Source organism: Muntiacus reevesi, chromosome 17, assembly GCF_963930625.1.
Source record: "Muntiacus reevesi chromosome 17, mMunRee1.1, whole genome shotgun sequence".
NCBI classification, from domain to species: Eukaryota; Metazoa; Chordata; class Mammalia; order Artiodactyla; family Cervidae; genus Muntiacus; species Muntiacus reevesi.
In genome coordinates this window covers 1,573,720-1,586,598 of record NC_089265.1, presented here as the reverse complement: position 1 = coordinate 1,586,598, position 12,879 = coordinate 1,573,720, and the positions used below count along the sequence as shown (strand labels likewise).

The following is a 12,879-nucleotide window of genomic DNA, read 5'->3' as shown; positions in this document are numbered from 1 at the left end:
GTTTTCTGGTTTTCTTTCTGGTTTTCTTTCACAGGCAGTCGGGTCACCTGCGGAAGAGGGGGTTCAGCCGCACTGTCCCCTCCAGCAGCAGGCCATGCCCAGTGCCTGCAGATGAGCATGGAGGAGCTGGGTCCTGAGACTAGGGCTTAACACGAGCTGCAGCCACAAGGGTGGTGCCTTGGGGCCACCCCAGACCCTCCCCAGCTTCAGGTGGGCAGCATTCCTTCCAGCACAGCTCCCAGGGCTCGGCCTGGATGTGGGCAGTGTGTGCTCAGCACATCAGAAGGGTTTCCCACGACAAAGTATGCAGCGGGTCTCCAGTGCAGGCCGGGGGAGCCGTGTTTCACCAGATACAGATCCTTTTTAAAACCTGACAAGACAGCCCTCACCTTACGGATTCAGAGCTCACAGTCAGATGCAAAGCAGCAAGCTGTGGATGGGCCACAGGCTCGGAAGCAGAGCTTCCCCGCTGAGGTCACCTGGCTCACTCCCATCTTGTAGGACCACCTGGGCCTGCCCACAGAACTCTCCAAAGTCACTGTGTCGCTGCCTCCTGAGTCCCAAGACCCAGTGTCTTCAGGACAGCAGGTGCAGGACACACTCCTGGGGTGGCCCTGCAGTCAGACGAGCCTCTGAATGAACGTGCGCCTAGTGAACACGGGACCCCTCGGGTGCCAGGGGGAGTCTCTGCAGGACCGCCGGGGGAACGCTCTGGTGACATGCCCACAACTCCCCTGAGATGCAGCCCATGTCCAGCGGCCCCCCCCCCACCCCCACCCCCACGGCCGCACTGTTCTCGCGGGCAGCTGAGATGCAGCAGACAGGGCCTCAGTCCCATCCAGGACGGGCCTGTTGTGACAGAGGGCCCAGGCTCGGAGGACAGATGCAGTCCCTACCCTGAGCATGACCTGCAGGTCCCGGGTGCATCTGAACGCCAAGCGCCTTGTGTTAAACATTACACGTTACAGAGTGTGTTAAAACAATCTAACCTTTGAAGCAGCACTTGAGCTCTTTCCACAGATTTGTTTACCTTCAAAGGTCCTTGTTAATCTCGCAGAAGTATTTAGACATAGTTAACACGTTTACCTTAATGTCATGTGTACCTTCCGTTAAGACAGTGGACGCTAGCTAGAAATTCCAGATTCCTTTAACCATGCTATTTGTTGATCCAACCACCTCAAATATAAGTTTTTTTAATTTGCCTTGTGATCAGTAATACAGATTTCAACAGGATTGCTTATCAAAGAATAAATGAAAGGGTACAAAAAAAATTCAGCTTATCATCCATCCCTCACACACACTTGCATGCACATCATCATCAGGCTTGTTATATCGGAGCCAAAACAGGGTGTGGGCACCAGTGCCAAGAAAATGGCAGTTACAATGTGAAGACTACAGCTATGAGCAGGGCTTCCTGAGAACAGGCTTGTAAAGACACTTCCAGGCTCCATGCACAGCAGCTGTGTCCAAGGGCTGGCCTTCTAAGGACTGAGACTTGGTCTTCCAAAAGCGAGCTCCTGCCAGCCCGACACCAAACCTCCCCTTCTTACCTTCTTCCTGCACTGGAGGCCTGGTCCTTCAAAATCGCACTCACCAGACATTATCAGGTCCGTTCCAGCGGCTGCTGTGGCTCCCGGATGCCACCTGCCTTCCTGTTCATTTTCACCCAGTACCTGGGTTCTTTGATGAGTAAAAGCAGCTTCACCTTCACCCAATTTAACAAAACCATCACCCAACTCAGACTTAGCTAAGCTCACACCTGGAGCTTACAAACTGTCCTCCATACAACTTCTCAAGCACATGTAGAATGATCCAGCCAAGAAAAAATGGGAAGCGGTGAAACCTCACCCCAGACAGTGCTCTCATCTGTATCCCCACGGATTCGCCCCGTGACACCAGCACAGAGCTTTCTGCTCCCTGGCACCAGCAAGTCCTGTGTGTGCAGACAAGCCAACTGACATCCCAACCCGGCCAAGCCCTTGCCCTCGTCCCTCCAGCGCCGAGACCTACCTGGCGTCCTCACCCCCCCACGGGAAGCCTTGGCCTGCTGTGCGTGCACGCGCACACCTCACCCCGCCTCGCCACGCACGCCCAGCGTCCCCACCCCCGAGGCCGTGTCGTGCCCCTCCCCCCGGCTGGGGGAGCTCCACCGGCCACTGGCCACAACAGCAGGAGGCTTCCCGGGGTCGACGGCCGCAGCAGCAGCTCACGGCAGGTACCAGCATCCTAGGGGCACAGCTGCTGCTCAGTCCCGCGCGAGCAGCACGAGGGCAGCAAAACGAGGTGTCCTGGGCGCGTCAGGACCAGGCTCGCGGCCCTGGACGCATGGACACCGCTCCAGAGTGTCTGTCTCCCCTCCCACAGGCAGCTCTGTGTGCGAACCACCGCACTCTCAGAAACAGTCTGCAGGTTACTTACCTGTCTCCTTTGAGGAGTGTGGTCCCTGCACCCACACGCGTGCTGGTACGCACACCCTGCAGTCACCCTGGGGTCTGCCGGGTCCCCGTGACTCCTGCTTGCCAAGGACAGCACTGCCTCGCAGCCCGAGAGACACAGGACACCCCGGGGGCGTGCACGCTGGGTGCCCCAGCCACACGACACACACAGCGGCAGTGACCCCGGAGCACGGTGACCGAGGGAATCAAAGGCCAAACCACACATTGTCGTATAGATTTTAATAGGTTTTCTGATTGACTCATCACAGTCACCATTTGTACTGTAATGATATGCAGCTCTACTACACTAGTATAAATAAAAACAGATAAATACAGCTCTAGGCAACATCGCAGATGAACAAACTAGGCATTCATGAGTCAGAACTGAACACAATTAAGGAGAAGAGATGCTGACACCCTGCCCATTCTCATCATACCTTCTCAGAAAGGGTACTCCAATGAGGCTCTGCCTGCACTCCGCTGGGCCGGGCACTTCCACCGCATGGCCTCCAACTCCCCTTGCTGGGCGGACACGCAGACACACCCAACATACCAGAAGGAAAGCGGGATGGAGTGACACAGCCAGGAGCGCCCCCGCGTCTCAGCAGGACGGACACACAGGAGAGAATCTGCATCCACCCGAGACATCAGGGTGACGCAGGACCCGAAATCGGAAAGGAAAGGAGGGAGATAAAGCAGACACCACGTGTGAGGCCATGTGTGACGCGGTGCAGCCACGGAGCCCCCACGCTCGCTGGGCCTCGGGCAAACACGGAAGAGAGGCTGAGAGGAGACCAGCTGACCGTGGCTCAGGCAGGGCTGTCTCCACACGCGGGGAAGCAAGTGTGCAGGAGGCCAGAAGGGGGAAGCAGGACAAAGCACTAACTGCAGGCAGAGCAAAACTCAGGTGTCATGGAATTCCTAATGTCTGCTCAACTCTCAGTGGTCATTCTAATATGGCTTCGAGATCTTATAAGTCCTCAGCATCACAAAGATCTGTGATCTCCCAAACCTGACAGGTTTATTAAGAATCAAGAACTGAACAATCACTTCCAAAATGTAAAAACAGCTCATTGCAAGATGTGTTTCAGAAAAATGTCTGTCTCTAAAAATTCATTTTGCCTCCCAAGACGCATAATCCAGAATTTTTAGGCCAGTGCTTCAAGTGAACTGCCTTTGCTGATGTGAATTGAGACCATGATTAAGACAGGTATTTTCCAAAACCCCATATTCCAAACACATCCAGTACATTTTCAGCCCACTGTGCAAAAAAGTGCAGCGTGGATTCAAAATGTCACTGAACACCTGGACATGACCTCCACAAAGATTCACAAGTTCTGTTCAGATCAACATTTTAAGTGCTACCTCTGCCATTCTACTGTTTTCTTTTTTTTTTTTAAGGTTAACACTATTTAACTTTTAATCTGCGAAACAATACATAGTTTTTCAGCTTCCAGTTAATGAGTCAAAATGGACAAGCCGGAAACAACCCAGAGGATGGCAGTGAGAGATGAGAAAAGGTTTCCGTACATGTGTGATCACAAAGAAACAACCACACCACATCTTAGACCCTCGTTCCCACTGTAAACTTTGTTCATATCTCCATATTTCTAAGTCTGAATTAGTCTATAAAAATCACATTAAAAAGGTAAAAGTATTTAAGTGTGATATTAACTGATCTGTATTTTATAAATTTTAATCCATAAAAATATAAATAAGAATGGTAAATTTTTAAGAAAGAAATATACATTTAGTGCAAGTTATGAATTACATTTCTTCTTCAGTGTCAGCAGTAAAATACCTTAAGGAAAGGGGAAAAAAAAACCAGACTGATCTAATTTCAAGAAAAAGAAAATTCCAGTGTTTAAACATGCAACTCATAGCAGGTGCAGCTCGACACAACACTTCCTTCTTGTCACTATCAAAGCAGCATCATTTCCTTACGTTCAACAGTACTTGTGTTACAGGAGATTTAGAAACAGAAAAATCTGCGTAAGACCAGTTCACATTACCCATCAAGTCAGAGAGGGTGAGAAAAGCAAGAAGAAAACTGTCCATCCTTCCCAGTCAAGTCCCCTGTGGTTGATGCTGAACCCCTGCACCCCGCGAGCACGCCCTCCCCCCGGCAGAGCTTCCGCGGCGCCTCGCCCGGTTGTGGTGCGCGGGCTTGCCCCAAGCCCCTCGTGTGGGGACACAGCACCCACTCCCTCCCTGTGACAAGACCCCGGTAAGACCACGCACATCTCAATATGAGAAAGGACTGCTCCCACGTGCACACCACTCAGAGGCTTGGTGACGGCTCGCGGGGGAGGGGAGAGGAAGAAGCTCGTCCGGAATGTAGACAGGTGATGCTTTACCTGCACGGTTCAGGAGTTAAACACACAGTTTTGATTTAAAGAAAAAAAAAGGGCAAGACTTTGCAGTCTTAGAGATGGCTCAATTCAGAGGGGTCCCTTCTGACACGGGCCTGCTGGCCTCTCTGCAGAGCCAGAGCGCGGGGTCGGGTCGGGGCCGCCTCCGCGGCGGAGCGCACTGGCTGGGACGGGAGGCGCGCGCTGCTCGCCTCTGCCTCCCCTCCCCGCACCACAGCAGCGTCTGCAAACCCCGCCACAGGAGCCCGCGCCGCCAGTCCTGCTTCCGGTCAGAGTGAGCTGCTGCTGAGCAGGCAGGCCTCCTCCCCGGCGTCCTCCCCCTCCTCCGCCGCGGGGCTCAGTTGAACATGATGGAGGCGGGGTCTTGGTTTGCCGTCTGGGCCATATGACGGAGGATGTCTTTTTTTGTGATGATACCAAGGAGGCGTCTGAAAAGGACAAGTGGAAGGTTGCCGTTAAAAGAAGGGGAAAGGAGAAGCTAAACCCACAGCTAAATCCTTTCTGCTGACAGAAGGAGAGCAAAGCAATCAGCCCGAGTCTGTATTTTCAAAAAGCATCTTGGTCAAGTAACTCAACACCCAGCACCCATGCTCGGAGGTATCGAGCATGACGCCCCTAACCACTCAGTGTCCCTGCCCTGAGACTGAAGGCCAGACCGCGGAGGCAGAGCCTCTGAGTCACGTGAGCCAGCGAGAGAGAGCAGAATGCAGAACAAGAAGGGGTGCTGAGCCCAGCTGAGGAGGACAGCTCCTTCCACCAGGCCAAGACAGAAGAGAACATGATGGCCAAGTCCCCTTTAGAGTGCAGTTTTCTTTAAAGCCAAAATTAACTGTCTTTAAAAAACTGATTTAAAGAGTGCCCTGCTGTATGTCGAATCTTCATGAAAGCACATACAATTCAGGTAGAATGCACTTAAAACGGTCAGCACAGAATTTCAGTCACAAACTTCAGAACCCAAGAATAAACCTCTAGGATGACCCAAGTTTCCACTACAGTCATCAATGTCTTCCTTTTCTGATTTTAGTCAAAAAAGGGACAGCGCTTTTATGAAAGTCTGAGTTGTTAACGCTTACATTAAAAGGTAGGTGAAAAAAAAATCAGGAAGCAGTCCTAGAAGATTATTACAGATGAAGCAGAAAGCAGAAGGGATGAGTAACTACTTATTTTTCTGGCCAGTGGTTTCTTCAAAAAGGATGCATGGAGGTCAGTGCTGGACTGAAGTCTATGGGGACAGACCTCACGGAGGGGTGACAACCACAGGCAAAAGGGCCCAGCGTGAGACTGCCAGCGCCAGACAACTTATCCGAGCACTTGAGATCCTCTTTAGTCACGACTCCACTGGGACCACGGCCAGGTGCAGTCACCACACGTGACCCTCAGCCGCTGCCCACGCTCTAGAAACAGCCTCCAGAGGGTGCTGGCGCCCAGGCCCCGGGACTGAGGGTGTGTGGGGCGGGCGGGCCGCTGAGCTGGCTAACTCCCCACAACACAGCCAAGAGCAGGGAAGAAAGACAGGGACAGGGCTGGGGGGCTCACTGGAAGCGGAGCAGGCGTCCGGGCTGGAGTGGGGATATCTGCTGTAGGATTGTGCACACCGCACTGCCTACAGTCCTAAAGCCAAGGAGAGGCTGTGGTGGCCAGGAGGCGGGCCTGCTGCTTCCCAGGGCAGGGTGTGCACACCCCGCCGTGTGGGGAGGAGGAGGGTCTAACAAGCCCGGTGGGGGAGGCGAGGGCACGGAGCCGCCCCCCGCCCAGTCTGGGGAGCAGCCGCGTGATCACCAGGGGCTCGGCGCGCCGCGTCAGCTCCTCCAGGTGTGCTACCATGTTCTTCTTGGTGATGATCCCCAAGAGGCTCCTGCAACAGACCACGTGATGCTAATGACTGCGGGGGACTCGGGGAGGGGTCCTACCATCCTGATACAGAGGGCGAGAAAGAGCTAAAACATGATGGGCTTCAGAAAAATTCACACACAAGTGCTCTGAAACCCCAGGTACCACTGCATTAATTCTACTGGCTTTTGCAAGTTACATCATCCTACTTTAAATACTGGTAGGTGTCCTTCTTAAATTAAAAATCAAGATTATAAAAGCTCAAAATGAAGATGACTCAAAAAAAAAAAAAGTACAAAGAAACACCATCAGTACACAGCTGCTCAACTCTGAACTGAAGCTTCATGTTCTTTCCACAGAGGCAAGTGCTTCTCATTCCTGAAGGGCCAGCCCCCAGCCCTCCTCACTGCATCCACCTTTATAATGGAAGTGAATGAAGTCAACTCCAGTCTACGAAAGTATACACAATGGACGCTGAGAACCTTAAAAGCTTTCCTCTTTCAGTTCTGGAATCCTCTCCAGCACACCCTGCAGGGTGACTGCACACCCTGCGGTCTGGCTAGGCCAGTTCTCTGTCGCACTGCCTCGGACCACCCCGGCTTCCTGAAGAACGAACGTCAGCAGGGGACCTGCTCAGTCAAGGGCTCTGGGCCCACGGGATGCTGCTTTTTCAGCGGTCAGTCACGGGGCAGGGAAGGCGCCTGGGGATGGATGGGCAGGAAGCAGGCAGGGAAGGGACTGGGAGAGGCAAAAACCGCTTCTTTGCTAATGTCTTCTCATCTTTTACAACGACGCACTTATCCTTAAGAACAAAGACAAGCTGAACAGTTCTCAGAACGTGGGAGCACGTCTCCCTCCAATAGCTCAGAACATGCCCCACATAAAATAAGCACCCACTCAGCAGGTGTTCGAAGAGACACAATCACCAATTCACCTGCATATATAGTTGGAATCAAGAAAAGTGAGCATCTTGACATTAAGTAAAAGAACCCCAGTTTAATTCTTACTCTTCTCTACCTGATTACATACAATGATTAATTTCAGTTACTAAGTTAGTAAGCTCTGCCAGACCTTGAGGTACGCAATGAGGTCAGTCATGAATTTATTAAGGACAAAATAGCAAACTTATACATTATAAAGTAATCTTTGTATTTACAAAGTAACAGCCATAAAGGGAGGAAATACATATGTTTTCTCTCTTTAGTTACTAGAGAGTAAATAAGGACAAACTCAGGTTTTATTAATTTCAGAAGTATGGGGAAAATCAATGCAAAATCTGACTCCTGTAAAAGATGACTGTTTCCTTGGGGGTGCACAATGCTGAAAGAGCAATAAGGCTCAACCCAGCACACTGCCCCAGAGTATCTGTGTCCAGAAACACCAGGCCCAGGAGCCCCTCTGCCCACCGGCTTCCTCGCCCTTTGGTGCACGTTTGGAAAACCATGTTTACTGTCCATCCCGTGTGCAAAGCTCCACAGTAAAGAAACTTCTACAGCATTTGATCCAACCCTTTCCTGACCCACACGGCCACAGAACTCATTCTGAGCAATTCCTGTAAACGTCCTGCTGGTTCCACCAAAGCTGAAGGATTCTGAGAGGTTCTGCTTATCAGAACACAAAACATGGGCAAGACCCTCCCCGCAAACTCGTTTTCTCCTTTCATCTGCAGATCTGGATTCCTCAAGTTTTCTTCCCCCGAACACACAGGTGTTTTCCACCTCTAAGGACTCAGTATGAAACCCTAACATGCTGACCATTAGACTCTCCACTAAAATGCAGAAGACATGCGCTCTCTTCTTATAGCAACCTATTTTCCTTGAAGGACAAAAATAAGGAAAATGTAACCACGGCACCTCCCACCCCAAGCTCTCTTATGAACAGGCAGGCTCAAGAGAGAACCTGAGCTGTCCGCCCTTACCAGCGCCCGCTCCGTTCACTCCTCTCGAGCGCCTGTGTTGGCACTGTCAGTCGAGTGCGCAGTGGCAGCAATCACCACGGCCCGGGACGTGCCTCACAGGACTGCGCAAGGACATGCCCACGGGTGACGACTGAGGCGGCCCAGCCACGTGAGGCATGCAGAGCAACACCGCGCGGGTCAGCGTTGAGGACGACCCGGCCTGGCTTCCGACTGAGCCATTTATTGCCTAAGGGACCCCCACCCGGAAAGCTTTACGAAAAGGTGCTCCCTTTAGCGTGTACCTAGTAAGCTTTTAAACAATGAAGTCTGGTACCATTATTCTTTAAACAACCCTAAACAAAGGAAAACAGCTATTTTGCTGACACACATCTCTTCTCCCATCAGTATCTGTGACACCTGATCATCCAACACTCTGCCCACCGCTGAAGATCCGCCTGAGCGTAAAACCGCCTTGCACACCAGTTACAAACCTGGAGGTGGCACACCACATAGACTTGTTTGGTCGATGGCCACTCATCTTTCATTAGTTATAAAATAACGTAACATAAAATCCAGATTTCTGACGACACATCAGAAACTACAAGGCACATCCTACACAAACAGGCCCAGGCTTACACTGTCGTACGACAGCTGACGTGCAGTTCACCCCGGTCCCCAACCTTCCTGTCCCAGTCTTTCTGGAACCACTGCCGCGCTCAACCCCAGTCCAGCTGATGCCTGTTAACTGGAGGAAACCACCAAGTGGGAGGATTTCCCCTACTTTCTCATTTCCCTATGGTTACACTAAAATAAATGGAACAAAAATAATCCTTAGAAAACCTCAAAAAGTCTTATTTTAGGGAAGGGATGTAAGACAAAAGCTGTGAGAATCTGCTTTTCTCCCCCACGGTGAGTTGGAGAGGAGAAAAACCTTAATTTGAAGCAACTAATCATTAACATGAAAAATACACAAATCAACTAATACTTGCAGAAAACCAACCATGTGCAAAATTTAGTGCCAAATACCCTAGAAGGCCAAACCACATGCCTGTAACTACATAAGCTCATGGTCTGGTGCCATGACTCCCCAAGTATGAAGCACATAAACCAAACTTAGCAGTCCACTCAGTCATATTTGACAACTAGTTACTAAGTCAAAATGAGCCAACTAAGTCATCTTATATATACATGCACAAACATGGGTTTTCAAATATAGGATGCTGTTTTAAAAACTAAAATTCAAACATTTCAAATGCAGTGATATCACCATGCGATAAGCAACAAAACCTGTAACTATAATCATGTCACATATGGGACCATGGAATTCTTTATACTAAAAAGAGATACTTCAAAACATGAGCTAACATTGAGTGTAAATTATTTTATATGATAATGTGAAAATATCCATTAAATTTTCAATGCATTAACTTTCAAATTTTTCACTTTTAGACTTTATTCTTCAGATCAATTTTGTTCAGTCACTCAGTCGTGTTGACTCATGGACTTTAGCATGCCAGGCTTCCCTGTCCATCACCAACTCCCGGAGCTTGCTCATGCCCATCAAGTCGGTGATGCCATCCAACCATCTCATCCTTTGTCATCCCCTTCTCCTCCTTTCCTCAATCTTTCCCAGCATCAGGGTCTTTTCCAATGAGTCAGTTCTTCATATCAAGTGGCCAAAGTATTTGAGCTTCAGCTTCAGCATCAGTCCTTCCAATGAATATTCAGAACTGATTTCCTTTAGGATGGACTGGTTGGATCTCCTTGCAGTCCAAGGGATTCTCAAGAGTCTTCTCCAACACCACAGTTCAAAAGCATCAATTCTTCGGTGCTCAGCTTTCTTTATAGTCCAACTCTCACATCCATACATGATCACTGGAAAAACCATAGCTTTGACTAGACGGACCTTTGTCGGCAAAGTAATGTCTCTGCTTTTTAATATGCTGTCTAGGTTGGTCATAGCTTTTCTTCCAAGGAGCAAGCGTCTTTTAATTTCATGGCTGCAGTCACCATCTGCAGTGATTTTGGAGTCCAAGAAAATAAAGTATGTCACGGTTTCCATTGTTTCCCCATCTATTTGCCATGAAGTGATGGGACCAGATGCCATGATCTTAGTTTTCTTAATGCTCAGTTTTAGGCCAGCTTTTTCACTCTCCTCTTTCACTTTCATTAAGAGGCTCTTTAATTTTTCGCCATAATGGTGGTGTCATCTGCATATCTGAGGTTATTGATATGTCTCTCAGCTATTTCTCCCTGCATATTCTTCAGATATGCATATGTAAATTAGTGCATACGAATGTTCACTGAATATTCTTTGTAACACTATAATTCAAGAAAATGGTTACAATCAATAGGAGGCAGGATAAGGAATGACTGTAACCCCTGGCAAGCCTGTAAGGTCTTGGTATCCTGCCCACCATCACTTGCTCACTGTTACCAGCACTGACTGTTCTCCCCTGTGAGCAGTATTATTGTGGTTGTTTTGTTATTTCTCATCAATGCAGTCTGAGGGCATTTGAACCAGACAACTTGCCCTCTGGTTTCCAGAACGGTGTACATTCCTTCAAGGCTAAAGACACTTTGGACTGTGAACATCCAGCCAGGTGCACTGGCTGAGGAAGACCATGGAGCTGTCTTTCATAAGAAGGATAAGGGTTACAGTGTGCCAGGAAGAGTGTGCAGAGACGAGTATCTAAGTCACCCAAGGAATCCTGATGTCAATTCTCAACCTTTCCATTATTAGCACACTTCGAGTTTTAAATGTTAAATTATGCAACAACACAAGCATCCAGAGACCACGCGGCAGCATTCTGGGGGACAACAGGTGAGCGGAAGTTGCAGGGTACGTCTCTGTGGGGAATACTCAGAGGAAGAGCCGAGAGGGACAGTGCTGGTGAGCCTGCAACGCCCTGAGCCGACCAGACATCCTGCAGTCTCAGAGCAGCCACAGAGAGGCAAGGAAGCCCCAGGGACTGTATTCTGGACACCCTGAACCCACCACCACTCCCAACAACTACCTGTACCTGGACTCTGTCATAGAATAAAAAGAAAACCCTTATCTTGAGAAAAAAACAAAAATAGAACTCCCTGCCCTTAATCAAGATCTCATCCCTCCATTGATTCCTCCCTGCTTCCTGGAGTTACCTTCAGTGGTTAGCACAGTGCAAACACTAGCCATGAGGCATGCTCTCTAGCTTCTATTTGTATTCCAGACCCTTACGGCTAATACAGTGTCCAAGAAATCACGGCACTTTCCTGTGGTCCAGTGCTGAAGACGCTGTACTGCCAATGCAGAGGACATGGGTCCCATCCCTGGTTGGGGAACTGAGATCTCACATACCGCATGGTATGGTCAAAAAAAAGAAAAAGAAAAAGAAATCACAAAGAAAGAGATGGATTCTACTGGTCAACAATCACATCCAACAGCAAGAGGCAGGACTTCTGAGCTGGGAGGCTACTGCTCCTTGGACTACCCGTGCTGACCATGGGCCTGGGCACAGCTTTCCACATGGATGACCATCTCCATGCAGAGGGACCGCAGAGGGGCTGCAGCTGGAGGCACCCACTTCCTGCCGTCCCCAGGAGAGGGCGTGTTCTGTCTGCACAGGATGGCTGTGGGACCCCTGGGCCCTCCCGCAGTCTCACATGGTGCGGGGCACCCGCCCCGCCTACTCCACCAGCGTCGCTGTCCTCAGCCTTCAGGCGCAGCACAGTCCTGAGGGCTCCGAGCAGGAAGGGCAGCGTGGTGGGAACCAGGGGCCCAGAGAGAAGGGCGGCAGGGAGGCACACCCCAGGCCCGGGATCGGGGAGCAGCGCCAGGCAGCAGGCGGGCGCCAGGGGCAGAGGCACAGGGTCTCCCCGCTCCCCAACTCCCACCAGACCATACTTCCCCAAACTCCCACGTGGAGAAACACGGCCAGGTTATGTGCGAAGGGCAGAAAAACCAATGTGTGCATTTTAAATACATAAGTGTTTATCTGCCAGCACTGTATTCACAGGATTTGCAGATGGAGACTGTAGAAAAGCGGAAACAGAGTATTTACAAAAGGTTTTCAGCTAATCCATCAACTTTGACTAATTATACACAATTTCCCTCACCACACAATAAATCAAATAGTAAACAGCCAGAAAGTTATTACTGTCCTAGAGACGAAGACTCTGACCATGAAATATCTACAAGAACAGGCCACTGCAGAGCTCCATGCAGTGGGGTCCACTGCTGTCCGAAAAGGGACCCTCAGCTTGGAGGACCCCAGCCCCTCCCCGACCCCCTAGGACATTGCCTCCCTGCAGCCCTGAAGTGCTCCTGGTTCAGCAGAGACCTGGCAGTCAACACTTCGCCCAC

At 50.2% G+C, this 12,879-nt stretch overlaps 1 protein-coding gene across 5 annotated transcripts in view; it reads right to left on the bottom strand.

Annotated features, from left to right (window-relative positions):
- Positions 1-2,660: 2,660 nt before the first annotated feature.
- The window catches only part of CLCN3 (chloride voltage-gated channel 3), a 91,917-nt gene continuing 81,698 nt past the window's right edge, over positions 2,661-12,879 (bottom strand). For 3 of the 5 annotated variants that reach the window (XM_065907966.1, XM_065907967.1, XM_065907968.1), the window contains 2 exons: positions 6,587-6,662; positions 2,661-5,235 (listed from right to left, as the gene is read on the bottom strand). In XM_065907966.1, coding sequence (XP_065764038.1) covers positions 5,077-5,235; positions 6,587-6,662 — 235 coding nt within the window. In that variant the 3' untranslated portion in view covers positions 2,661-5,076. The remainder of the gene's footprint in view (positions 5,236-6,586; positions 6,663-12,879) is intronic. The other 2 variants (XM_065907969.1, XM_065907970.1) reach the window with 1 other exon arrangement.